Source organism: Lathyrus oleraceus, chromosome 4, assembly GCF_024323335.1.
Source record: "Lathyrus oleraceus cultivar Zhongwan6 chromosome 4, CAAS_Psat_ZW6_1.0, whole genome shotgun sequence".
In the NCBI taxonomy this organism is placed as follows: Eukaryota; Viridiplantae; Streptophyta; class Magnoliopsida; order Fabales; family Fabaceae; genus Lathyrus; species Lathyrus oleraceus.
The window spans coordinates 44,522,798-44,550,409 of record NC_066582.1 but is presented as its reverse complement, the minus strand read 5'-3'; the positions used below and the strand labels follow the sequence as shown (position 1 = coordinate 44,550,409).

The following is a 27,612-nucleotide window of genomic DNA, read 5'->3' as shown; positions in this document are numbered from 1 at the left end:
GACTCTTATATATGATAAAAGGTTATTGATGTATTGAATGATATTTTTGCCCTAAGTTGAATATTAGATTTGAGTAGTTGTTGAAAGAGATTATTTAAGTCTTGACATAAAATATATTTTCAAGTAGTGAATAAGTTGTAGAAATAGATTTATTCACTACTCTTCTTTTGTATCAACCATTAAAGATTGCTATATTGATAGTTAGGTGGAGAAATCGTCTAAAGATTAATATAGTGATTATCACAATATCATTTAGACATAAATGATATTTAGAGGATACTTGAACATCATCAATGATCTTAAATCTATATAGTTGTCATAAGGATCATAAGCAATTTGAATAGTGAACTCCAATCTTGCCAAGCCTTTTACATTTGATTAAAATTATTTTATTATTTTAGTGACATTTTACTCAAAAGATAACTTTTCAACAGGCGTACTATAGTTAAACAATGGTTGGGTGTTATGTTGATGGGATGTTTGGGTGGTCATTGGTGGAGGGCTACGATGAAGTGATCCATATGAATCATCTGGGCTATAGCGGTTGTGGTTGCGGGGTTTGATTATTGGTATTGTGTTTGGGTGGGTGGTATGAATGGATTGCGACGTTGGATGGTTGGTTGTTGGGTGGATGTCATGAACGGGTTGTGAGGTTGTGTGTTTGGTTGTTGTGTGTGTATGTGATAGGTTGATGTTGTGTGGTTGGTTGTTGGGTTTGGGTGGGTTCACATTCGTGTTGGGTGGGGAATTATTATGGGGCGTACGATGACGAAGCAAGTTAGCATGGATCCATCAAATATCGCGGCTCAGTTACAAATTGTTGAGTTATTACCGACCTAAACCATGTCATATATTGTTGAGTCGGTCTTGCACCATGGATGACTGGTTCGTTTAAGATGTGTTATCGTCGATTCCTCCATTTACGAAACATCTCTTTTGCAAAGTCTCTCCAGTCAGAATAATCCCATTGTGCATCAACCCTTTTTTGATGTTAATTCCCCAAACACGTGGGAGATTTTGGAATTTGTTATAGCATGCCGAACTGCAGTTTGACCCGGTCACTCTAGTGCATTTCCACCGTAGTGAATCGGATAATCGGTATCTTCGTTGTCCAAACTACAACATCGTCATGGTTCACATCATGATCAAGACCCAAAGTACCTGTTGGCTCTAAAACAATATGCTCCCGGGACTATTGTCAAGTTGGAAACATTGCCCGCGTATACACCAGACGGTATGTGTGTTGTTGGAAATGCAATATTTCACCGTCTCTTCTGGGTGTATCAACCATGCATCATAGGTTTTTCTTTCTGTAAACCAATTATACAAATTGATGGTACATGGTTGTACGGAAAATACAAAGGAACGTTACTGATGGCAGTGACACAAGATGGGAACAACAACATTTTTCCAATCGCCTTTGCCCTAGTTGAAGGGGAAACTGCTGAGGGATGGAGTTTTTTCCTAAGAAATCTCCGATTGCACATTGCACCTCAGCCTAACTTATGTTTGATCTCCAACAGACACCCTTCAATCATCAGTGCATATAATAACATTGATAACGGCTGATAAAATCCTCCTTCGACGCATGTGTTCTGTATTAGACATATTACTCATAATTTCATGCGGGAAATCAAAGATAAGACGTTGCGGAAGAAGGTTGTCAATGCAGGTTACGCATTATCATAACCTTCTTTCAAACACTATTGCGAGGAAATAAGATTGTCAAACGAAGATGCAGTACGGTGGATCGATAGTATTCCATTGGAGAAGTGGACTAGGGCATACGACAACGGTCAGCGTTATGGCCACATGACAACAAATCTTGTGGAATCTATGAACTTTGTCTTCAAAGGCATTTGTAACCTACCTATAACCGCTTTGGTGCATGCAACATATTTCAGGCTATGGTCGTTGTTTGAAACCAGACGCTCAAAATGGAGTTTGATGTTGCAATTTGTACAGTTGTTCAGTGATGCTTCAATGAAATTCATTAGACATGAAGCTGCCAAAGGAAACACACACGTGGTTACGGTCTTTGACCGCACTAAAAGTTGGTATAATGTTGCTGAGTCCATGGATCACAATGAGGGCATGTCGATGGGACAATACAGAGTCGAACTAGATAGAGGTTGGTGCGACTGCGGAAAGTTTCAAGCCTTTCGTACCCCTTGCTCCCATGTAATTGCGACATGCTCAAAGGTTCGAAGAGATCCATCTTACTTGCTATCTGAAGTTTACAAAGTCGTCAGCCTTTCAAATGTTTATAAAATTAGTTTTTCCGTAGTGCCAAAAGAGGATTATTGGTCAGAATATCAAGGGGACATCGTCTAGCACAACGAAGTTATGCGAAGGAAGAAAAAGGGTCACCCAAACAACACCCGGATTTGAACTGAAATGGATACGGCGAACAAAATGGTTAGACTATGTAGTTCATTTCCGTTAGCCAGGTCACAATCGTAATAACTGTCCTAGTGTTAGAACGAGCACAACCAAATAAATTCACATGTACCTCTATTGCAATATATGAAAAACTAAATTTATTTCATATTAGACTACTGTGATAAAGTCCCATTACATAAACAGTAACACAAATAATTATAACAAATACAATACAAGAACTATGCGATTACAACCATCAAAATAATTTTGAACATGTAATGCATCATCCTACGAGCGTCTTGGTCGGTCTTAATATCCACCCATTCACGCATTTCTCCATTTTGGTTGAACGTGGACACAAGCCATTGTATTCTTTTAATCCTTTCACCCTCTCCAATTTCTCCCTCTAACCAACTGTACAACGTCCGATTAAGACGTTCAAACGTATCTGTGTTCCAAAGTCAAATTTGTACCGGAGCCGCAACGGCGAAAAATATTACATCAGCATTTTGTTTCTGAATGTATGCAAACATTATTATAACAGAAAAACTTGAAGGTGATGGTGGTTGAACTAGAGAAATTATGGTATTAGGAGATGATTTTGAGTGAAAAATATTGGATCCAACGCATGGTATTTATGGAGATTGAACATCAAATGTACATGACACGCAGGCGCCAGAGGGATTGACGCCCACATGACAGGACACACCTAGGCGCCAGGAGCATTGACGCCTCCTCATGAGGGCCAATGCATGCGCCAATAGCATTGGCGTCTCCTCATGAGAAGCCCAATGCATGCGTCAATGCTATTGACGCCTCCTCTTACTGGTTAGGGTGTGCGCCAATTCACCTGGCACATCCTCTTCTAAATCTGATTATTTTGGTACTTTTTTTTTAATTATTATTTTTTTTTAATGATTATTTTTAAAAAAATCATACTTTTATTTTCATATGTTGTGCATATCACACATATTTTCTTTTTGGCGGAGATTTTTAACAACTCTTTTGGCTGGGATTATTTTGCACATTAATATACATTCGATCTCTCCTAGTAATACTCACCCGATAGCTCCATACAAATTACAACACCTCTCTCTCTCTCTCTCTCTTCCATTCACGCTTCTCAACAAACTCTCTCTCTCCCATGGCGACTTCTTTCGCGCCATTATCCATTTCAGGTTTGCTATTCCATCTTTCTATTTCCCTTTTACTTCCAAATAATCAACAATTTCAAACAACACTGCGTTTCAGATTCATCTTAGGGTTTTCGGATTCATTCCTTTACGATTTCTTAATTTCAATTGTCATTTTGGGATTTTATTTGATTTGCAGTTGGTGGATCTCATCTCAAGTCATCTCTGGTTCGACCTAACCTTGCTGTTCAAAGGAAATCAAACATTCTGACAAGAAAGAACCTCACTTCACCACTTCGTGCAGAATACCGGTATCACATCTGTGCCTTATAATTACAAATCCACCAAAATTATTTCAACTTGCTCATAATTTTGGAAGTTCTGTGTAGTTTAGCCCCGATTCAATCATGACAAAACAATTAGAGACCCTATTTAACCATGGTTTTTACTTTAAGGGTCCACTTTCTCTCAATGTATTATATACTTAATTATGATTTTTAAAACCGATAGCGAATCAGCGCTTGAAACTTCTTCCTTGGTACTGATTAGTTCTTGATTAATTTGGTGATTTTTTTATGTTTGTTGGCTGTTAATTGTCTTTTGAATGCTTAGATTGGAGCACTGGTTGAAACATTGAATCTAGGTGTATCTTGATCTTATTGATTGTATATTTTAGAAGATTATATCGATTGTTATTTCCATTAACTATTTCCTTTGTGCAGTGATAACAGAGGAGGAGGTGGAGGTGGGGAATTGCTTACTGGCTTTATTCTGGGTGGTGCTATTTTTGGAACCTTGGCTTATGTTTTTGCTCCCCAGGTGATTTTTTCTTACTTCAATTTTATTTATTGGGTCTAGATAGTTTAACTGAAAACCGTGAATAATAAATAAACTTGATTATAGGAGTGAAAAGAAAGAAAAAGGAATACAGATTAACCATGTTATATACCATATATGACTAATTTTGTGGGGGGAAATTATCAAGAAGATGCAGTTGCAACAAGGCTGGGTCAACAAGAGACTCTTAATTATTAACTACAGATCATTTTGGTAGTTTCTACTTTTCAGTTGATAAAGCTTCTCAATTGAAATAGCTGTTTGATTCTTATCATATTTTTTAAAAATAAAAAGCCTTTATAAGTTTGTAGATGCTAATGGAAAAGTTAGATGAGAGAGATTTAAACAAGAGATTTGTAAACTTATTTCAACTCTTATGGAAAGCTATCATATTAATCGATATTACTCATTGTTGTACAATTGTAATTATTTGAACAATTTTATTATTGTTTGTTGAAAAATTGTTGTAAACTAACTCTTCATCACTGTAGTTTTATTACTAGTGCAACAGTTGTTTCATGCTTTGAGTGCTGAATTATACTACTCAGTTTTCCATATTTGGATCCTGTCTTATCATTATGTCTTACGGACTGTAAGTGTTGTTTTAGCAAACCTTTGAATGGCTAGAAATTATAGTTATATAATTATAGCCTACTTTTTGTCTCAGCAAAATGTAATCTGTGCATTATCTATCTGTTTGTTGTATTGCTTTTAGTTTTACTGTTTACCCGCAAGAGATATCATTGTGTTGCCATTTTGTAGGTGCATATTATGTTATGGTGTTAACTTTAACTTGCCATGCAGATCAGAAGAACTGTGCTAGATGAAAATGAGCATGGGTTTCAGAGGGCCAGAAGACCAATATATTATGATGAAGAGATAGAGGTAATTGGACCTTTCTTGGTTTTGTATTCAGTATTTTTGTGTAATTGGAAAATGTTGGGTTTGTTTTGATTATGTTATGTTGTTCCTGAAAGGAGAGTACCAAGGAGACCTTCAATGAAAAAATTGGCCAACTAAACTCAGCCATTAATAATATATATTCACGTCTGAGAGGCAACAACAATAAAGTGCCTGCTGCCGCCCCTGAAGAAAGTGATTCTGAATTTGAAGCTGTCATATGAAGAACTTCCAGTTTGATACTGGTATCAACGATACCTTGAAGGAGTGGAAAAACATTGAAAATTGGTTATATGTTTTTTGATGGTTTGTAGGGTAAAAAGTATTGGTGATCTATTGAATTGCTTATACATTTCTAATGATAGTGGAACATACAGTTTGAATTATGGAGCAATATAATTATCAAACTAGCTGTAACCTGTTTATTCTCTTATGACTGGGATCAGGCTACTGTTCAGCCCCTTTGTTTCTAAGGATTTCACTTACATGAAACCAGACTTCTATTCAATAATTTTGATATACTTTTAAAATTTATTGACTAGTTAAAGAGTTTAAGGTGCAAAATAGATTTACAGGGTTAATTGTCTTTTAAAATAAATGCGACATATTCTGTTTTTTCTGAATCCAAATTAGTTTGTCTTCTTTTTTTCATAGTTAAACTTTATTTTTAATGAACTTTTTAAATTAAAATGCTAGGGATTATATTTTGCAGATACGAGTAGAGAATATCATATTTATAAATAAAAAGATAAATACAATGACACACGTTCGATTGTCTTGAGTGTCTCTTGTAATAGTCTAGCACGACATGTCTCTTGTAATAGTCTAACACGAAAGTAAAAATCAAGCATGCAATTGTAGTTCTTTCCATCCATAGTTGGTTTCACACAATCCAAGAGTACTTGGATGAGATGGTGGAGGTCTCTTCTATCTTAATTAGAGGTCTTCTATTTTGTTGCATTCCATTTTGCTGCATTCTGAATACATAGTGATTAGGAGTGAGAATAGCATAAATCAAGTTAGGTTTTGTCAAATTTGGAATCATATACTTATTTTTAAGTTTGAACTTAGTCTTTTCAAAGATTTGATTGATCTACTAACCTATTTAAAAATCTATTTTATTTGATTATTTGTAAATAAGAAATCCAGTTAATGTTAAATAGACTATTAAATTAAAAGAATAATGAGACTAAATATTTGTTTTCATTGACTCATTCAAATTTATCTATTAACATAAATTTTATAATATTATTTATTTGAGATAATTTATGAAAACAATTTAGGAATACAACTTATGACACTGTTCATAAAAAAAATTCAATTTATTTTTATAAGTTCTTCATGATAATTAAGATTTATATTATATTTTAATTCAAAGTAAAATAATAATAATAATAATAATAATAATAATAATAATAATAATAATAATAATAATAATAATAGACTTATATAAAAGTTTATTAAATTTTTTTATTGTCTGCCGCCTAACCTTTTTAATTAAATAGACTTATATAAAAGTCTATACCTTTTTTATTTTAAAAAAACATGGTCTCGTCTGGCCCGTGTAGACAAGGCCGTAAGACCATGTTAGTTGACATGATATTCACTCCCGTAATAGTGATCATTGGAACATCTCATCCTTTCATTCAAGCTTATATCAATGGAGCTCTTTCTCTTCTTTTTTAGCATCTCATAAAATTCAAGATTCTCATTCCCATCAATTTCATTTGGTAAGTTATTGGTGATACAATATGTAAGCACATTATGCTTTTTCAATTCCTTTCCACTTTGTTCTTCTCCTCCTTCTATTGTTCCAATTTTCCAGATTTGTGGTTGATGTGTGAAGGTGGAAGAGATGTATTAATGGTGGTTGGAAATCTCAAGGGTGGGAGGGTGTTTTCGCAGTGGTATTTGTTTCCGCTTCACTTTGGTTATGTTTCCTCATTGTTATTAAAATAAACAAACTAAATTGAGAATTTTGCGACCATTCTTGCGTAAAAGAAATAAAATCAAAGTGAAAATTTTAATTACGTGCAATGGCAGTTAATCAAAATGCGGTATTTATCCGTTTCACACAATTAAAATTCACAAACGGCTCAATTTAATCCGTTATTTGAATTTGATATGAAGAAATATGCAAATTTTTTTGAAATATTACCCATACAAAATTGGGGTATTATACTTGTCCCAAAGAGAACTTTTTTATCAAATTTCGACTTTCTGTTAGTACGAGAGTGCAGTCCAAGAGAAAGGTTGGATTAGGTTTTAAGACTTTTTCTCGTTTTTAAGAGATGGTTCTTATGTTCTTATTTTTTTCCAGAAATATATTGATGAACTTGTGAAGTAAAGTGCATAATTTAAATGTATCAAAATAAGAACACAAAGATGTATACTAGTCCCCCTTATCAATCAATGATACATCTAGTTCCCTCACACCCCAGTGAGAGATTTCCACTATTGTTAGATATTTGTACGAGTCTCACACCAAGATTTCTCCTACAATTTTCTAAGAACTATAAAAAAGCACATCACTTCCTTGATTTCACAAAAACACCAATAACTGTGGTGGACTTTGAATCACCCTGATTCAAAGGAACTTTTCCAACAAATAGAAGGACAACCCTTCATATTTGCAAACCTGTAGAAAGTACAATCACTTGCCTTAGAGATAAGATAAAAATGAACATGGACAAATATTTGAATGTTTTCCAATATCTTGAAATTCAATCTTCTATTTCAATGAACAATTCAAGAATATATAAATATTAAGTGCTAAATGATTTATGAGACTTTTTCTCAACGTATGAAAATTATGCAGTAAAAGTTTCTAAGTAATTTTTGTATGAACACTTGAAAAATTAGTAAGAATTATTTTAAAATATTTGATGAAAGAGGTGATTTTGATTAAAAAAAACTGATTTTATAGTGTTTATGGTACCTCTAGAAACCATGACAATATTTAGAAAAACATGCATGATCAATTAACATTGATTTGGAAAATGTATGATGAATGTGTGCAAGAAAAATGTATGACAATGGTTCAGAATTTGGCCACAAGTTGTACAGATAAACAAATTTACCAAAAGAGGGAAACAAATTTATCTTCCTTGCAATATACAAAAATTTGAAGTTTTGCCCTATGTAAATCAATTTACTCGTGAGGAAATAGATATACCTTCTCAATTTTCACAAAATTATTTCGGCAGAGAGAATATAAACAAATTTACATATATAGGTAAATCGATTTACTTAGTTAAAAACTTAAAAGTTTGACCAAGTAAAAAACCTTTTGAATTTGAAACATGCAATAGAGTTATGGCAAACTCATAAGATTTTAGATTAAAGTTTGTGAGAACCTAAAGCTTATAAACTATGAATTGCACATTGTACCTTAGTATATTATCCAATTTCATTGAAATCTAAAAACTTACACTACAAATAATATTTTTTATGACGAAACTTTCACCTCGAAATGCTAAAATCGAAAGTATAGCTCCTGGTAGCGTCATGCTAATAACCTTTTACCCCAGTTATCTTTAAAACTGAGGGAATATATCTATAAGGAGTGCTATTTTATTTTTAATATAACATATTACTTCGGTCTTTGGAAAAATCGGGGGAATATAAATATTAGGAATGCTTTGAATCTCAATTACTTCATTTTTATATTTTTTTTCAATGGTTTAATTAATATTTCTCACTCAGCGTCTTTTCAGATTCCATTTTTTCTTTGTTAAAATTTTTTTTCTACATTTTTTCTAAGTTAATTAGAAAAATTCAAATTCTTTGTTATCAATAAAAATGATCACACAATAATAGGATTGAAAAGGAAAGAAAACATTTCATTGATAATCAGAGAACTATTCCACATATTCAAACTTCCGACTCCACTCAAATTCAACATTTAATCCTGCTCTTTTTACTCTTTTAACGATCTCTAACGAAGAGAAAAATTCAAAAAGAACTCTTCCATATGGTATATGGTATGAGGAAAGAAATTTCCTCGCGAGAGGTCACAACCATTTTCATCAAGAAGTTAAAAATAGTAAGAGGAAGATTAATTTTGACATTATGGATAAGGAAGTACAAAAGATGCTTGTCATCTGAAGTAAACGTTTCTAATTGTTTCTCTCTTGGACGGAGATTTGACACTAGAAGTTTGTGCCAAATTTTTGCAATTGGGATGAGAGTAGTAAGATTGATAAGGTTATTGTAGTTGTCATAAATTAGGAGAAGGTGGTTTGAGAAGACATTGTTGAATTTATATTGTTCAGCACAACTACCTTTCTCTTCATATTTTATTGTCTGAGCAATAAGTGATGGAGTAATGATGATAGGAAAGTCATATACATTGTACTGTATTGACTTAGCATCCTCACCAGATTTCCTATGGAAGCATTTAACCAGAACTCTATAACGAGATTAGTATAGATGGGTTCATGAAGCATGTCAAGGTAACCTTTCAACTTATGTTTGGAAATATTTTCCATTAGATCAAAAGGTTGGTCTTTTAACTCATCAAAATCAACAAACTTTTCATTGATAACGGACAAAATATTTTCATCTCCTTTAAAGGTTTTTGAGGATATTTTTTGAATAAAAAGAAAATACTTTTAAACTAGAATTGAAGACACAAAGAGATGTAAATGAAATGAGACCTACATAGTGTATAAATAAATTAGAAAAGAGGAAGTGAAACAATCACAGAAACTCAAACGCCTCCTTGAAAATCCAAAAGATACCTTATATTTTGAATATGGATGATCATTACTATTATAGTGATATGATTCCAAGGCGCGATGATCATTACTATTTTTTAAAATATAAAAACAACATATTACCTCAATTTTTTCATATAACCAAGGGGAAAAACCACGAAACAACAATCCAAAAACCTTCCTTTTTTATTATATTTTTTATTTGTAATCAATGAAATGTTAAAAAAAAATAAAGGTTATTTAACTCGATTTTATATTAAAACAGGGGTTAAAGTATTTTCCTAAATCAAACATAAAAAAAACATTAGTGATTATGTTGATCAAATATGTCGTTCATTTTATGACATATCAACGCTCAAGACACTACCATCAGTGATCTGCGTGAAACATAAAAAACTTCCATTGTTAAAGCAAGTGAAACATCATGAAGTGCTTGAAACTATCATTTCTGAATATGAAGAAGCAAGTGAAACATCCACCTCTTTAAGGTTTGCAAAATCATTTGCCATGAAAAGATCGCTAAGATGGATGCAAGAGCAGAAAATTATTTGGGTTTAAGGTTTATGTTATTAACTATTTATTTGAGCAAAAATCATTTATTTATCTAATCTTTTTTTTATCAACCATTTTTTTGTTTTATATCATAAAAGTCCATGCGAGGTAAAACCATTGAGAATATAAGATATTTCTCAAATATCAAGTATTCGAAGATCTAACCTATGATATTCATGGACTAATTAATTTTTATTTTAATATTCGGTGTAAACAATATAATATTCTGAATAAATATTGTAGTCTATAAACAAATTATTTTATTCATATTTTGTGTAAACAATGTAACGAGTTTTAATTAACAAAAAAAAAATATCTTACCCCTCGGTTTTTATATCGAGAGGTATGAGACGATGTTTTTGTAAATAATAAAAATGTAAATGTTGGGGTTCGAATCCATTATCATATAATTTTATCCATTGATTTTTCATTAATCGAGGTGTTAAGTGGCATCTTTTCATGTCACCCTTCGTTACATCGTCTCGGTAGCCGATGTTACTTCTCTTTCGCATACAATGTTATAAGTGTTATTTATAGTAGTGTTATGCAAATTTATACTTTGATTCCAATTTTTTTCTGCCTTGATCTTTCTTCTAAGATAGCCTTTTATCCTTATCAAAATCAAGCTAAGAATGATGAACACATCTTCTTCACAATCTTCCCATTTTTTATAATGACAACACATTGATGAGAAGGTTTTACTTGACACTTGAATATCTCCCCATATCTTGCATCCCTTTCTTTTGCAATTTATTCTATGATATCTTTGATATTCTGAAAAAATAACGATCTCTCTTCTCCCCTTTTTTTACATTACCAAAAAGAAAAAGAGTAAAATCCAAACGAGTGTAACAATATAAGGGAAATGATAGATTAAACATAAAAGAATTTGTCTTTTTCATAATATATGATTTGATGTCAATCTTTTTCAAATCATATTTAATCCAATGAAGTTTTAATTCTACTATATCATATGGTCTTGAATCTTGAAAGATCAATCTTTGAATTGATAATACTAGCCTATGATCTTCAAATACCTACAAAAAAATTAATAGTACTTTTTAGGTACCCAATATTCTTTGGGTCCTCTTGGGCTAGATCTCTTTCCCACTCATACATACTCACCATAAGTATGACTTTTTGCATTACAATAAAAACAAATAAGTCTAAAAATATGATTTCTTTTATTGACATAAAAGTTAATTCTATCATAAGGCTTTTTATGATGATTTATAATGTGTACTTTCTTTGATTCCTTATTGTTGAATTTACTAGTTGTCTTTACAAATATAGTTTGACTTGTACTAGGCTTGTCAAAATTAGAAAAGGCAAGTCCAAATTTATTACTTAAATATATTTGACTACTTAACACTCTTTCTAAGTCGATTTGACTTTTTCATATTTCTTGATCACTTGGTTTAGTTCAACAATTTTGGACTTATGATCTTGACATTTATTGCATGTAAAAAAAATTATTTATTCTAAATCCACTTTTGTGTCATTAGCCACACTTTCTAGATTTAAAATTGTTTTATTTTGTTTTGAGCATTGTCTAGAAAGTTTCAAAAAACTCTTTATGTAATTCATGAGAAGCATTTTGTAATTCATTATATGAAGGTTTATCATCAATTTAAGAATCACAAACATCGTTTTCTTCATTGCTTGAATGATGTGATACCATAAATGCATTGTTTTCAATATCTTTATCCAAAGATGAACTTATTTCAACGTCATCTCATGCTACATATGCTTTCTTTGGTTTTGTCCTTCTTATTCTTGAATTTCTTCTTCTTTTCAAGTGTAGGACACTCGTTATTGTCATGTTCTCTTTTTCCATATTAAAAGCAAGTAACTTTCTTTCTTGATGTTTGTTTTTAACTCATTTCCTTTATTTTTTTTCTTTCTCAAGAATTTTTCAAATTTTTTGATTAGAGCATCATCTTCATCACTAGTGGATTGAAATTCACTCTTTTGATTACTATCATGGTCTTTGACTCTAGTTTTCAAGGCAATATTTTTAGAATTCTTTTCTTGATCTTCACACTTCTCCAATCCTTCAAGTTTTATCTCATGTTCTTGTAATTTACCAAATAATGTTGCATAAGACATTTTAAAGAGACTTTTCTTTTTTGATATTGCTGTCACTTTTGGTTGTCATGTCTTTGTCAAAGATCTAAGAACCTTGAGATTTAATTCATCATTTGTAAAAGATTTTCCAAGAGCCGTCAAATGACTTGTTAAGTGAGCAAATCTCTTTTGTAAATCAAGAATTGATTAACAAAGTTGCATTCTAAACATTTCATATTCGTGTGATAAAGTGTTTAGTTTAGATCATTTTACCTCTACTAGAATTTCATGTGTTACTTCTAAAGTATCCTGAATCTCCTTTGTTATTTTACAATGAGATATACGAAAGAATTTATCCATACCTAGGATTTACTGAAGCGTGTTTTTTTCCTTCTTGTCAAATAGGTTCTTTCAACTATATTGTATGAATTATGAAGATACTTTTTCTCTAATGGAAAATATGACTACTATTTGCACTCTTACCATAGCTACATCGGTTCGTAAGTGTCATATTTCTCAAATGGATGTTAAGAATATGTTTTTTAAATGGAGATCTTTAGGAAGAAGTTTATATGGTACATACACCTGGTATTTCTCATTATCACAGAGAAATGTATTAGTTAAAGAATGCTTTATTTGGTGCAAAACAAGCTACACGTACTTGGTTTGAAAAGTTTACAATTGTTATTATGTCTCTTGTTTCCACTATATTAATCATGATTTAGTTTTGTTTGTCGGAACCACTTCTTATGGTTGTATTTTTTTTCTTTATATGTTGGTGATATGATTAATATAGGTGATGACGTTGATGAAATTGATGATTTGAAACTACAACTAGTCAAGAAGTTTGAGATGAAGAACTTAAATAGTGTTCACTACTCCTTGGGTTTTGAAGTTTACTACTCTCCCAGCTTTCTTAAAGACTACTTTCCCTTTCAATTCAAGTACATTGCGAACATCCTTGAGCAAACTCACATGTTTTATATTAGAGGAGTTGATAATCCTTTTAATTTGAATGTGAAACATGCTCACTCTGATGGTGTTCCTCTACTAGATATCACTTTGTATCGTACTTTGGGGCAACCATGTGTACCTTACAATGATCATACCTGATATTGCTTATGTTGTTCATGTTGTCAGTCAACTTGTTTTCTCTTCCACTATAATGCATTAGCCCGTTGTTCTCTGTATCTTTCGTTATCTTTTAGAAACCAAGTTTTAGATCCTTCTATTTTCTTCATCGTCTCTGACGCTAATTGAACTATCGACTCCACAAATCGTAAGTCTACCACAAGATTTTGTATTTTTTTTCTTAGAGACTTTTATTTCTTTAAAAAAGTAAGAAATAAGATATTGTATATCACTTTCTACAAAAATTGAATATCATGTTATGACATCCACCACAAGTGAAATAGTTTGATTGCATTAGTCACTTTTTGATATGTGTTTCTCTCTTTTTTAACAATTTTTATATCCTATGCTAACAAAAATGTTATTCTAATTCCTCACAACTCATTATATCATGATACACAAAATACATTGAAATTGTTTGTCATGTCACTTACCATCACCTTAGTACATAACAATTACTCTATCATTTGTCTTCTCCTCCTTACAAATCAATAATTTATTTATGAAAACACATTCTATTAAACATTTCCATGTCTTAATTGATAAATTTTTAAAATTCTATACCAAGGGAGATGTTAGATGTTAGATAATATTGTTATATATTTTTGTTGTATCCTTATAATTTTTTTTTGTTATGTATAACATTTATACTCCATTGTAATTTTTACCCTCTAACTTCTCATCTATATATATAGAAACCCTAGCATCATGTCTCTTTTGTTAACAACTATCATTTGAATAAATCTGTTTAATGTGGTCTTTGCATATAGTATTGTAGAAAAATCTATAACTAAGGATCAATGGGTTGTAAATCAATAGGTTGAAATTTTTTCCAAATTACAAGGATTTGATGAAACCATATTATCTCCTTTTAGAATGTGTGACAATCACAAGAGCTATACATAGACAAGATCTTAGTCAGTAGGTTGTGTACTTTTGTGTATACCAGTAGTATATTACCAACATAGTATTGCTACTATTTAGCATTACTCATTCTCTGCTAAAGCACATGCTTCACAAACACACACCCAACTAGTACTCCTACAACCCCAAGATATTAATTCAATAAACCCCTCATTTATTAATCCTTCTCCTTTCTTCTGAATCTCTCATCTCTCTCTGTTCTTCCCTCTTCACGCGCTTTTTCTTGGATTCGATCTTGACTTAACACAACACAATACACATTACTCCACGCACAGATCCGTACAATTTCTCTTCTTTTTCATGCTGCAATTGGAAAGATTTCAACTTTACTCAACTTGAGGAAATGGGTCTGTGTTAGTGGTTACTCTTCTGGTCAAAATCAGATTTTTTGTTGTTGTTCTTGAGACCAAGGCAAAATGATCAGCAAAACGCTTTTTCTAACTTATTTTTACTTGTTTATCTACATCTTGCTTTCTTCTGGTGTCATTTTGTACAACAAGGTATTGTTTTGTTTTGTTTTTTGCTTCTGATTTTACCCTAAACCATGTTCATTGTGTTGATTAACTCATTAAGTGTTGTTGATTTTGTTAAATTTTGTATTTTTTTGTTGTTTTTGCAGTGGGTTTTATCTCCAAAGTACTTTAACTTTCCACTCCCCATCACACTTACTATGATTCATATGGGTTTTTCTGGAGCTGTTGCGTTTTTACTTGTTCGGGTTTTTAAGGTATGTCATTCTGTTCTGATTTGGGAATGTTCCTTTTGGGGGTTTTGATCAATAATGTGGGTACATGGCAAAGTTTTTGTTTTGGATAGCAATACCATAGTTTCTTGATGTTACAATTACTGTGCTGTTTATGAGAATGTATGTAGTCTTTGATCTTTCTTGATCAGTTTTCGTGATCGATTTGCAGGTTGTATCGCCGGTTAAAATGTCATTTGAAATGTGAGTGTATGTGCCATTGATTTAAAGCCTTCTTGTGCCTTTTGCTTCTTTGACTAAGTTGTTTCTAAACATGTTCTTTCTGTCACAGATATGCAACTTGTGTGATACCAATAAGTGCCTTCTTTGCATCAAGTCTCTGGTAAGCATTACACCATGGAAAAATTGAGTTTCTGATTTCATACAAACATAATCCTCATCTTGTTTGATACCGATAAGTGCACGTGTGATTAAATCACATGAAGGCTCAAAACTATCAGAAATTGGCTCAGTCAAGTGTGGTTCATTCAACCTGTTTGTGATAGGTTCAACTTGTATGAAATATGAGATAGCTTTAGTTTGGTTGTGGAAGCTTTTCATGTAGTTCCATAGAAGAACAAATCCGATACTTTCAGTTTGGTATCAAGTTTACTCAATGCGCATTAGGCTGGATCTGTCGCCCCTTCATTGATTACTAAACTTAAACTAGTGTTCATGTTGTAGATTAACCTGGTTGTTAACACTGGTTTATGTTTTCTATACATGCTCTATTCACATGCTTATGCCTCATTTAGTATCAGTACTTTTGAAGGTACAACCATATTTATACGGGTTTTTTTTGTTGCTACAGGTTTGGTAACACGGCATATTTGCATATTTCTGTGGCTTTCATCCAGATGCTTAAAGCTCTGAGTATGTTTTTAACTAACTTTCGCATGTTTTCTCTTACTTTCAATGACGTTTCCTTAATTTAATTACACCTGTGTTGTTGCTTCAGTGCCAGTTGCAACTTTCCTTGTGGCTGTTTTATGTGGCATTGACAAAGCAAGGTGTGACGTGTTCTTCAACATGCTGCTAGTTAGTGTCGGAGTTGTCGTTTCCTCCTACGGAGAAATTCATTTTAATATAGTTGGTACGCTTTACCAGGTCACAGGCATCTTTGCAGAAGCTTTTCGACTCGTCTTAACACAAGTCCTTTTACAGAAGAAGGGCTTGAGTTTAAATCCCATTACAAGCTTATATTACATAGCTCCATGCAGGTATTACGTCGATGCTTTGCCAAAGCTTTATCTTTCGTGTAGATTTAGTTAGTAATCATGTCTATGCTTCAAGAATGTATAAACACTTGCTTATCTGCAAATCCAACATACCATGTGATCTGCTAACTTTTTGGTACTTTGTTGTTATATGCAGTTTTGTGTTTCTCTTTGTGCCTTGGTACCTTTTGGAAAAGCCCATGATTGAAGTTTCACAGATTCAGTTCAATTTTTGGATCTTCTTTTCAAATGCTCTTTGTGCTCTAGCCTTGAACTTTTCCATCTTCTTAGTGATTGGTAGAACCGGTGCTGTAACCATCAGGGTTGCCGGTGTGCTTAAAGACTGGATATTAATAGCCCTTTCAACAGTTATTTTTCCAGAGTCTACAATAACTGGACTGAATATAATTGGCTATGGCATTGGTAAGTTTTATTTGTAATGACTAATGCACTGTTTTTTATCTCCCACTCTCCCCGGTGGCTTACATATTTAACTTGCAGCACTATGTGGAGTTGTGATGTACAATTACATAAAGGTCAGGGATGTCCGAGCCTCTCAATTAACCGCTGAAAGTCTTCCCGATCGAATCTCTAAGGTATCCTCATGACATGTTTATTAGTAGTATCTATGCAGTTCTTTTGAATCAATGCAAACTTGTCATACACGGTAACAAGAGTAAGAAATGAAGGGATAGAATTAGATAAACTTAACGAAAACTGTCCTAAGTGCATGTTTATCGTCTGCCATACAGGATTGGAAACTTGAGAAGAAGTCGTCTGATATTTACGTCCCAGATAATGGCGGCAACAATGAAGGAAGCAGTGGTGGCAATGGTTCTGCCTCTGATACGAATATTGATGAAGAAACACCACTAATTTCTTCATCAAGGTTGTCTCATATTGGCCGTACGCAGCTAACCAGTCACGCAACAGGGAAATGATAATTCAAATTTAGGGTTCATTTTATGTCTTCCCCTTTTTGAAAGAGAACAAGAAATAGGAAACTGAGTCAAAATGCACCATATTCCTCTCATTCGTTTTAGATAATATGTATCCTATGCTTTATAATGAAATCACTTGCTTGCACTTTGTAATTACATTCATGGATTTTAAGACCAAACTCTCTAGGTAAATCATATAATAGTGATTTTAAAATTATTTATGAACTCTGAATAGTCCTTCTTTCTTAAAGATTTTAAATCCATTCACTATTGGGAGCACCATATTCTTCATGTTTTACTTTATGGTATTATACCAAATATACAAGAACCTTTCCCTATGTTCAACTTTGTGCTGAGAATCTTCAAAACTATTTTTTCTTTTGTAATCTAAAATAATTTTAAGAAACTAAACACAACCAAACACAGTATGCAGCAACTCCAACATAAAGATTAGCCAAACAAATACTTGTTACCCTTATATCTTAATTGGATTTAGAGTCAAAATGGGAGTTTTAAGGTCGGCATATAATATAAAGCTAATATGAACAGGTTACAGGACTAGCAACAAACAACCCATCCGTGTAAAAGACTTGATGGTAATACGACCAATATTTTTGTGAATAAACAGCTGCAAACATAACTTGGAATAAATGTGATTTACAAGGCTGATCCAGCAGACAGTTTGAAAATGCAAGCATATATTACACCAAAAAATCGGGAAGGGGAGGGGAATGAACCTCCAAATAAAATATACATATACACCATGAATTTCACAGTAGAGTATTACTCTTTCTAGGCCTAAATCTTGGAATGTTACAAGAAAAAAACGTGGACGTGGCACTCAAGGAAAAGCATAAGATCCTCATTTACATAGAATCACAAACAGTATATGCAGGAATCCTTAAAAAGAAAGAATAACCAGAAAAATCAAACCGATGCCTCCAGAAAAGGATCCTCTAATATTTCCATCGATAAGAACAAGAACCAACTTGGTAGGACTAGGATGGAGAAAGCTCTGGTTCGAATATAAGAATTAATCATAAAGTTCCCCTGTTCGAACATACAAAAGCCTCCTTGTGGGAACTGGAGGTGCCAATCCTGGGATATCCCTAATATCTTTGTTGTTGGGATTCACAATCTGCGGAAAAATATTACAGATGAGAAAATGGGAGTATATGGTCAGCATTGTACATAGATATGAAATACTTAGAAGTGCATATTAGAACATCCATAGTGCCCCATAATGCCCATAAACATTCAAGAAGCAATGATCACCAAACAAACTAAGTTCTCATCACTTCTTTTCATAACGTGTTACCAATGTTAATTAAAATAATTCATGTAAAAAGGCTTCTTTCAAATAAAATTGTTGGGGTATGCTGGTTTAATTTTTGAGAGAGGAATATCTTGAATAAATTAGTTGAATTCATAGATGAAATGAACACAATACCTTCACGACAATAATGGCTATTACACCACAGACGATAAGAAACAGAAACAGCATGATGCATTTGTCTGTAGCTACCTGATAACAGGATAAGGGCAATTTAGTCCCGAGTTCGGAGGAATTTAAATAGTGCATATTAAAAAGGAAATTGAAGCAACCTGTCTACCGATCTCTTTAACAAGTTGGGAGGCTTTCTTAATTGAAAACTGAATTGAATCCAGCTCATTAACAATACGACCCATTTGATCAGTCTGCATAATTTGAAACGAGAATTAGATGTCAAATTAGTTATCTCCTAAACTCTTCTCTTCATACAGCATACTCAATTCAAAATCAAACTTACTTGGCCCTTCAAGGTAGAAGCAGTTTGGGTGCCAACTTCAATTGTTTGATGTACAACCTACATTTTGACAGGGGTAAGACCAATGGTGCAGCCGCAATGGAGGCATAAGTTTGAAGTGACTCACCTGCTTAGACCTCTCAATAGCCTGATCAGTCTCGTCCATTGTCTTCATCCCAGCATTGACAAGTTCTTGATTTGACATTTCTGTAGAATAAGCCAGATGAGCATCACTATTGCTAAGATAAGCATGTTGTTCACTACACGTTAAACATACAAAAACTGCCTCGGCCCCAAACCCCAAGAAGGATCAACCACAAAAACTACCAGAAGTATGCTATTGCAAAACTTAGCACTCAAACGCAATGTACATATCTACATCCCAGCATTGACAAGTTCTTGGTTACAACAGAAACATATACAGTGAAAAAATAAATTTCAATTTAAGTGCTGATGCCAACTCATTTGTCTCAAGCTCAACTACAATTCTACTGAACATGTTACCTGATGCGAGTTGAACATTTCCTTCAGCGGGTTCACTTGCACCAGCTCCCATGTCAAAAAGTTCAAGTTTTTTATTACCAATGGTATTCATGTACCTGTTGATCATCCAAGTTAGAGTATCAACCCTCCTTTCAAATAGCCAAAAGAATAAAATTTCTATATCATAGTAAAGAACTATTATAAGGAAACTTTATTTTGCTTTATTGGTTCTACAGAGACTAACAGAAAACATATATCATCAGTTCAAGCTTCTGAAAGCTGAACATGCCTCCAACGATAATTGGAATTACTCATCTTATTTATTTCATAAACTTCAAATAACCAATCAAAGGCTAAAACTAGAAAATGAAAATATATAAATAAGCTTACGTTTTTCTCAGTGCCACATATGAGTTTAGCTCCTTGATCTGCAAGAAAAATGAATGTTATAAACATAAGAGTTTGTTGTTTAAGTGCAAGCACATGCAATATATAACAAACATGGGCAATCCTCGGATTCTCAAACTTTTTTCAGACCATATGGTGGTCACTTAATTTGACGTCTTGACATTATGCAAATTCTTTATAACTTGTTACACTTCAATAAAAGGATAAGTTGAGTGTCAATTCACAATACAAGGAAGATCGTGAACCCTTTCCAAACTTAGAAAAGGTAGATACTATATTTCCAACAGGAGCAAGAAAAATAAAAGGGTTCTAGGTATTGACCATTGATTGCTTTTCGTCATTGAGTTGCTTATTCACTTCTTCGGGATTTCCTGCCCCTTCATCTTTAACTTCACGATCAAAATCTTTTATCAACCTAAAGCCATTAACAGCAACATAATTCTTCAGATTCCAAGAGTGCCATTAATAAATTCCAAACAGAAATCATATAATATATCCAAATTCAAAATGTAGAAAAAATATCACTTCTTCCAAGTTTGGTGTATAAAAAAATGCAACAGTGTCTGTCAAATATGTAGTCTACAAAACATATAACCAGCACGGTAAACCAAAAAACTTCTATCAAATTCATTTTCATAATATAATCCAGGGTTCCATGTTTACCACGTTCTTATTTATCAAATCCTGGGAGGATGGCATGAGATGTCAATTCCTTTACAGAAGTCTTGCTTATGGTATTTTTAAATAGCTACATGTATTTCTTTTGTATTCCTCCGTAAAGAATTGTGTAGCTAGCTACTGTGTGACTAGAAGGTCAAAGGCAAAATCTCTTTCACATAATCATTCAAAACACGTATTTCTTTTGAATTCCTTTGTACATAAATACATGCATCTTACTTTGCATTTGCAAAAGATGATTTCACGACTCGAAACTGTGACCTCCTTCCTAGTCACACAATAACGGCTCTAACCATTGGACCAAGGCCCCACTTTTTGTTTGTGATATCTAGTGGTAACAAACAAATGCTGTTTGTTTGGATTTCGCTCAGAGAGACTCAATTGTCATATATAAATACCAAAATTATATTCACATTAATGCACAACTTACCTTTTGCAATCCCTCATCTTCCCAGTGAGTTCCTCCAGCTGATTGCTTTGTCTATTGGAATCTTTAATCTTATCCAGCTTCTGGAAGCCATTTCTGTATGCAAAAGGTGCTTATATTAAATAAATAAAAAAGATGTCTTAGTCGATAATGAAATTAACATACTGCACATTATCCATACTCCAACAAGAAACATGCATCTACAAAAGCTAAACGAACAGGATTAATAGCACTTATATGTTTATAAAATTGTAGTGCACATTATCCACACTCCAACAAGAAACTTGTTCTAATTGAGTAGTATGGAATGCTTGGTGAAACACACAAGTGGCTTGGTTTGTCATCCTTAACAGCTAAATTTTAGGGGATGGTTTCCCAAGTACTTGGATGCTTATAAATTGGTACGAGAACTGGTTGTCAGCGTCACGCAGAAGGCCACAGAGGGTTTTACCCTGCAAGAAAGTTGAGCATAGTGTTGCCGAGTAAATAGTTGTGGAGTCGTGTGATGAAGAATGTGGGATCTCAGGGGAGGTGCTATTAGACGGACACCTAAGTCTCACATAGAGTGGTAGTATAGGATTCTTGGGGGAGTATATAAGAGGTTTGGTTCTTGTTCTTCTTCCCCATTGAAAGTTAGGTAAGGTTTCCCAATTTCTTCAGTGCTTATCAAGAAACTCCTATAATAAGGAGTCATAAACTCGTCCAAGCTGGCCATTAATCTTTCAAGTATATGCAAATATCAATAACAGTTGTTCCGAGCTAGACTCGCTTCGAATCTGAAAATTTGATTGTTTCTACATAACATGAACATCTATATGAAGCCCTCTAGTAGTTGAACAAGTATCCTCTAAGTCTCATTCAATTCCACGAAAGCCACCCTAATTTCACCAACAACTACTATAGAGGATAATCCTCCAATGTCAAAAAAATCACATAATGACGGCAAAAAATAGCTACAAGTTTATATTTCAAATTAAATTATTTGGTAAAAGCATTGATGAAAATAAAGTAGGAAAATAATGGAAAAAATGAAAATAAAGAAGGATGATGATGCATACGCAAGGGCTCGGAAGATATCGCGAATTTCACCGTGGATCTGTTCGAGCTTAGGAGTCATGTTCAAGTTGGAAGCCATGGAAGCCGGAGATTGAGCTTAACCCCAAAATCCGGGCGAAATGAAAGGAAAATCGGAGAGAAACCCTAGGTTGTTGATGAGAGAGGAAGACGAAGAAGCATTAGTGTAATTGATTTAGGGAAAAAAAGAAATGGAAAATGCAGAGTTTGTTGGATGGAATTGAGAATAGGGTCGTTAGCGTGATAGTGAGAGAATGAAGAAGAAGAAAGAAGACACAGCACAATACAGCACGACACAACACAACGGAACGGAGAAGTTGAGCCTGTGTTGTGCGATGTGTGAGGGAAGAGAGAGAGACAACACAGTTTTTTTAATTATTATTTTTATATATACCTTCTCTTTTCTTTATTAATCTTTTTTAACAACAAGAACAAGCGTTACAGAGCGATAATTTTAAAGAAATATAATTTCTATTATTAAATTAAAACGTTGAGATGACGAGTACTTTTATCAACAACAACCGGATATTTTATTTATATTTTATATAAAAGCTAAATTACCAAGGATTATGTACTTTTGTTTGTATTATTTTTGTTACAGAATATTTGAGTACAATAATGAGAGACGAGAAATAGAAAACGTTCAAGTGGAATGACTTGTCAATCCAAAAGGGAATGATAATTGTCTTATGGGACAACTGTCAGTGTTTTATTTGTATCGTAATCTATCGATCTTGCGTAATTCTATTACCTTGATTAGATTTTTTCTTAGAAAAAAACTTAACTTGTTCTGAGTTCTTATGATCCTTGATCCTTTTCTCGAGGCACTTTATTTTTTAGTCTATGTAGATTTTCTGGTCTTGGTTTAACCGTCTTTAAGATTGTGGATCGAATCGAACTTTTTTCTGTATTGTGGGTCAATATTCTTATTGGGTCATTGTAAATATGTATGTTAATCCAACCAAGAACAACGAGAATACATTAGTAAATAGTTAAAGAGTCTAATAATAACAATTTCATTTATATCTTATTTCATTAAATTTTTTATTTTTTATTTATGAAACAAATAAATCTTGAAACCCCTAATTTATAATAATAATAATTGTTCAACAACTTTGACTTTTAGAATATGATAAAACAATTTTGACTCTAACTTAATACCTCAACAATAATATGTTTTTACATTCAGTTATACCACCGGCCTCATTAAATAAGAATTCATCTCAGATATGATCATTTAATCATCAATTCACTTGTTATTTACGCACGCCTATATGTTATTTCAATATTAGAGTGTCTTTATAGATGCATTCCTTCTGAAGGAACATGCTACTAGGAATGTGAAACTAAAACACTTTCAAATCATCAACATCCAAACATGAAACTTACTGGCGTCAACTCCGACAATCAACTTTGTATTTCATACCAGAGGAATTCTCATTTCATGTTTTTTTCTGATTAGATACAGACATATGTTAATGTTATAAGCAGGCTGCTTTTGGTATAATGGTTCTTGTTATATTCGCATACTTCATATTCTCTCACACACCCCTTTGGCCTCCTCTTTCTTTCTATAGTATTTCTTTTTCATTTTCCATAACATTATTTCACTTTCCCTGCCTGTGTTCTATTTTCTGAAGGGTGAGAGCATTATTTCCCTAAAGGAGTTATACAATAAAGAAACTGGTAACTGATTGCAATATCAATCACCAGTAGTCTTTACAAGAACATTCTCCATTACTAAAATGGTGGAAACGGTTCCTATCTCTTACTATTATATCTCGGTCATAAACCTTCGAAATCAGTTTACATGCTTGGTGGCAATCTTTACAAACCCTCAGATTCTTGGTGATTCGAAGGGTTTCTCCTCGTTTACTCTTTAATAAACCATAACAAATTGCAAGTTTTTCACTATGGTGGAGCAATGGATTTTCCCTTTCCTCCTCAACTAGATCATGCAAAATACCATCAGGGTCAGGAACATAACCAACCAACCTAATTGATTCCAACATCTCATCAACTTTGACATATATTTCTTTAGCTAGAGGGTGATCCCTCCCCCCTGCAACAAATTCATTGACATTGCCCTCCATTTCAATCATGGAAAACCCTGGTTCCTTCTTTACTCCCCTATCATCCATCATTTTCCTCACACCAGCAACTTGATTCCATTTACCACAACTAGCATATATATTAGCCAGCATCACATAACGTCCACTGTTACCAGGCTCTAGTTCAACCACTCTCTTCCCTACCGACTCTCCTAACTCGAGGTTCCCATGGATTTTACATGCTCCGAGAAGTGCACCCAATACACTAGCATCGGGACTCATCGGCATCTCATCCAATACCTCTTTTGCTTCATCTAGCCTTCCAGCCCTAGCAAGCAAATCTACCATGCAACCGTAATGCTCCTTAGCCGGCTCAACACCATGAACCTCTGTCATGTAACGAAAGTAATAACGCCCTTCCTCAACCAATCCAGAATGAGCACACGCAGTTAGGACATTAACAAAAGTAATGGCATCAGGGACAACCATTTCTCTTTCCATCTCCCTAAAAAGCCTGATAGCATCCTCTCCTTTCCCGTGCAGTGCAAGCCCTCCGATCATGCAATTCCAAGACGAAACTCCTTTTCTAGGCAACCCATTAAACACTTGAAGCGCCTTCTCCAAACAACCACACTTGCAATACATGTCAATTATGGTTGTAGCAAGCTTGGAATCCAACTCAATCCCAGTCCTCTCAACATATCCATGTATCCACTTCCCCAGCTCCAAAGCTCCTAACCCCGTACAGGCCGAAATCATGCTAGCAGCCACAAACTTATCCAGCTCAACCTTCTCCACTCTCATCTGTTTAAACAAATCAAACGCCTCCTTAAAACGATTATTCTGCACAAAACACGCAATCATAGCATTCCAAGAAGCAGAATTCTTGTGAGACATGAGTTCAAAAACACGAAAAGCCTCATCCACATGTCCACAGTTAGAGTACCCAGAAATGACAGTGGTCCAAGACACGATATTTGGTTCGGGCATTTTATCAAACACCTTTCTAGCATCATCCAAAGAACCAAAACTAAAGTAAACATGAATCAAATTGTTAAGAGCAAAGACATCTGAACCAAATCCGAATTTAATGACATGGGCATGAAGCTGTTTCACTTGCTTGTAAAAGGAACAAGACCTTATGAGAGTGGGGAATGTAAAAGAGTTCGGAGTGAGTGATTGTTCAAGCATGTGGGAATAGAAGAGAAAGACATTGAAGGGTGTTTGGGAATGGGAATTGAAATGGGATTTGAGAAGGGTGTTGTAGAGAAAGGTGTCAGGGTTTGGAATAGTGTTGAAGACTTTGAGAGCATAGTGGAATTGGTCGTGTTTGGAGCAGAAGTTGATAACGCGAGACATGGCGTGGTTGTCGGTGGAGAGACCAAGGCGGAGGATGAGGGAGTGGTGTTGTTTGAGCTCCGCCATGGTTGAACAAGTCTCCACCGCACGGAGTATTGGCGTCGCCGTCACATAGGAAGGTGGTTGCACCTGACAACAAGAGGTGCTACTCATTCTTAAATTGCACCTTCGTCGTTCCTCTTCACTTTCTTACCTCTGGTATCCCACAACCTTAGCCAATGCTCGAATAAAAAAGAGGTGATTTTTTATATGTATATTCGTCGAATTTGCAAATAAATAAATAAAAAAGTCTCTTGTACGGAATAAATATATATTTTTTTTAATTTTAGAAACAATTTTGAAAATAAAGAGTCTCGAGAGTTTTTTTAAAAAAATTGTAAGGTAGTTGATTTTTTTAATTTACAAACAACATTCTCAAGATTGTATTTGAAGAATTTTATATTAGGCATAATTATATCATAGAATTTCTAAGTTATTTTTTTATAATATATTAATGCTTTAAGTTTGTTTTTAATAATTTAATTTTTAAAATTATCTAACCTGTATATTGTTATCTTTTTTAATAGAATAAAAATGTTAATTATGAATATAATTATTTTTAATGGTATAAAGATGAACACACATTTTTAAATATTTAAAAAATGAGAAAAATCAGATAAAAATCATCCTAAAAGATCATGTTATTACAACTTTTTTTAAAGAATTTTTAAAAAATAATTAAAAGATTTCTAGTGTAATTTTATCTTTATATTATATTTTAAAAATTATATAAATTAAATAATAAATAAAAGAGATAATAAATAAATTATACGAAGAATTAAGATAAACAAGACAAATTATATTGAATTCAAGTTCAACTTGATTACTTTTCGAATATAATTTTAACTTCAAATCTGACTCATTTGATTCCAGAATCAAACTCAACGATTTAATTATTAAATCAAATCTCAAATTATTTTCTTTATTAATAAACATAATAACTATTTAAAATAATATATTCTTAATTTGAATAATTAGTTATTCATTATTATATTCATAAACTAATAACATTGAATATGGGAAAACACTAATAAATTCAATTGAAAAAATAATCAAAAATTAATTATTTTACAAGAATAAATATTATTTTTTAATTGTGAATAATTACCTATTTCTTATTCTCATAATTTAATTTATTAAGCAAATGTCTTCATTAGGTATCTAGTCGATAAATGTACTCTTTAGGAAAAATATATAGTCCTAAATTCTAATATGAGAAATAGCAACATTAATATTCACATATACCATAAGAAAATAATTCAACGATATGATAGTCATTTTAAATCATTTATCTTTGATTTATACATCATAATTCACTAAATTGTCCTTAATAGGTAATTAGTTAATTATTAAACACATATTTAAAAATTATGATTTTAAAAATTTAAACTCTAAACAACCCCATATATTATATAAAAAGAATAATTCAACAGTTTGATATATATCTTAGATCACCTAAATTTGATTAATGTAAATTATTCAACAAAAGTAATGTAATATCTATTAGTCATATATATATATATATATATATATATATATATATATATATATATATATATATATATATATATATATATATATAAAAACAATTAATAATGTTAATAATTGGTACTTAATACATCCATGTAAGTATTTGGAAATGGACGAGATTAAAAATTTATAAAACTTAATTAAGTAATACTTCATCTATCTGACGAATTCTTTAACACAAAAAAAACGCTCTATTGAATCCTTAATTTTAAGTCTAAAGCTGCGAGTACAA

At 32.9% G+C, this 27,612-nt stretch overlaps 4 protein-coding genes across 5 annotated transcripts; 2 read left to right on the top strand and 2 right to left on the bottom strand.

Moving 5' to 3' along the window:
- Positions 1 to 3,378: 3,378 nt before the first annotated feature.
- On the top strand, positions 3,379 to 5,763 carry LOC127138779 (uncharacterized). 2 transcript variants are annotated; one of them, XM_051065302.1, is made up of 5 exons: positions 3,379 to 3,560; positions 3,715 to 3,826; positions 4,238 to 4,334; positions 5,157 to 5,237; positions 5,333 to 5,763. In XM_051065302.1, exons 1-5 carry the CDS (start codon positions 3,527 to 3,529, stop codon positions 5,474 to 5,476), a joined length of 468 nt encoding a protein of 155 aa, XP_050921259.1. In that variant the 5' UTR covers positions 3,379 to 3,526; the 3' UTR covers positions 5,477 to 5,763. The 2 variants fall into 2 exon arrangements, with proteins under 2 accessions (XP_050921259.1, XP_050921258.1); XM_051065301.1 differs by having other exon boundaries at positions 3,384 to 3,560; positions 5,330 to 5,763.
- Positions 5,764 to 14,560: 8,797 nt separating this feature from the next.
- LOC127138777 (probable sugar phosphate/phosphate translocator At3g17430) lies at positions 14,561 to 17,700 on the top strand. The gene is made up of 9 exons (XM_051065299.1): positions 14,561 to 15,144; positions 15,264 to 15,371; positions 15,559 to 15,590; positions 15,679 to 15,729; positions 16,198 to 16,259; positions 16,345 to 16,606; positions 16,761 to 17,026; positions 17,105 to 17,199; positions 17,356 to 17,700. Exons 1-9 carry the CDS (start codon positions 15,061 to 15,063, stop codon positions 17,542 to 17,544), a joined length of 1,149 nt encoding a protein of 382 aa, XP_050921256.1. The 5' UTR covers positions 14,561 to 15,060; the 3' UTR covers positions 17,545 to 17,700.
- Positions 17,701 to 18,155: 455 nt separating this feature from the next.
- LOC127138778 (novel plant SNARE 12) lies at positions 18,156 to 22,829 on the bottom strand. The gene is made up of 10 exons (XM_051065300.1): positions 22,386 to 22,829; positions 21,331 to 21,423; positions 20,544 to 20,637; positions 20,205 to 20,242; positions 19,836 to 19,930; positions 19,459 to 19,538; positions 19,335 to 19,391; positions 19,150 to 19,242; positions 18,995 to 19,069; positions 18,156 to 18,682 (listed from the first exon to the last, which is right to left on the bottom strand). Exons 1-10 carry the CDS (start codon positions 22,460 to 22,462, stop codon positions 18,578 to 18,580), a joined length of 807 nt encoding a protein of 268 aa, XP_050921257.1. The 5' UTR covers positions 22,463 to 22,829; the 3' UTR covers positions 18,156 to 18,577.
- A 702-nt stretch (positions 22,830 to 23,531) lies between these two features.
- Positions 23,532 to 26,041, bottom strand: LOC127138776 (pentatricopeptide repeat-containing protein At5g66520). Its single transcript, XM_051065297.1, has one exon. The coding sequence runs from the start codon at positions 25,962 to 25,964 to the stop codon at positions 24,108 to 24,110; it is 1,857 nt and encodes a 618-aa protein (XP_050921254.1). The 5' UTR covers positions 25,965 to 26,041; the 3' UTR covers positions 23,532 to 24,107.
- Between the last annotated feature and the right edge of the window lie 1,571 nt (positions 26,042 to 27,612).

Bases quoted from the DNA above. Each gene is read 5' to 3' on its own strand.
- LOC127138777 (XM_051065299.1), top strand. From the start codon at position 15,061: ATGATCAGCAAAACGCTTTTTCTAACTTATTTTTACTTGTTTATCTAC. The intron at 15,145-15,263 runs GTATTGTTTTGT...TTGTTTTTGCAG, and splicing joins GTGTCATTTTGTACAACAAG to TGGGTTTTATCTCCAAAGTA. The intron at 17,200-17,355 runs GTATCCTCATGA...TCTGCCATACAG, and splicing joins TTCCCGATCGAATCTCTAAG to GATTGGAAACTTGAGAAGAA.
- LOC127138779 (XM_051065301.1), top strand. From the start codon at position 3,527: ATGGCGACTTCTTTCGCGCCATTATCCATTTCAG. The intron at 3,561-3,714 runs GTTTGCTATTCC...TTTGATTTGCAG, and splicing joins CGCGCCATTATCCATTTCAG to TTGGTGGATCTCATCTCAAG. The intron at 3,827-4,237 runs GTATCACATCTG...TCCTTTGTGCAG, and splicing joins CCACTTCGTGCAGAATACCG to TGATAACAGAGGAGGAGGTG.
- LOC127138776 (XM_051065297.1), bottom strand. From the start codon at position 25,964: ATGAGTAGCACCTCTTGTTGTCAGGTGCAACCACCTTCCTATGTGACG.
- LOC127138778 (XM_051065300.1), bottom strand. From the start codon at position 22,462: ATGGCTTCCAACTTGAACATGACTCCTAAGCTCGAACAGATCCACGGT. The intron at 20,638-21,330 runs GTAAGTTGTGCA...TAATGGCTTTAG, and splicing joins AAGATGAGGGATTGCAAAAG to GTTGATAAAAGATTTTGATC. The intron at 18,683-18,994 runs GTATTGTGTTCA...ATTTTTCCGCAG, and splicing joins TAGCCATTATTGTCGTGAAG to ATTGTGAATCCCAACAACAA.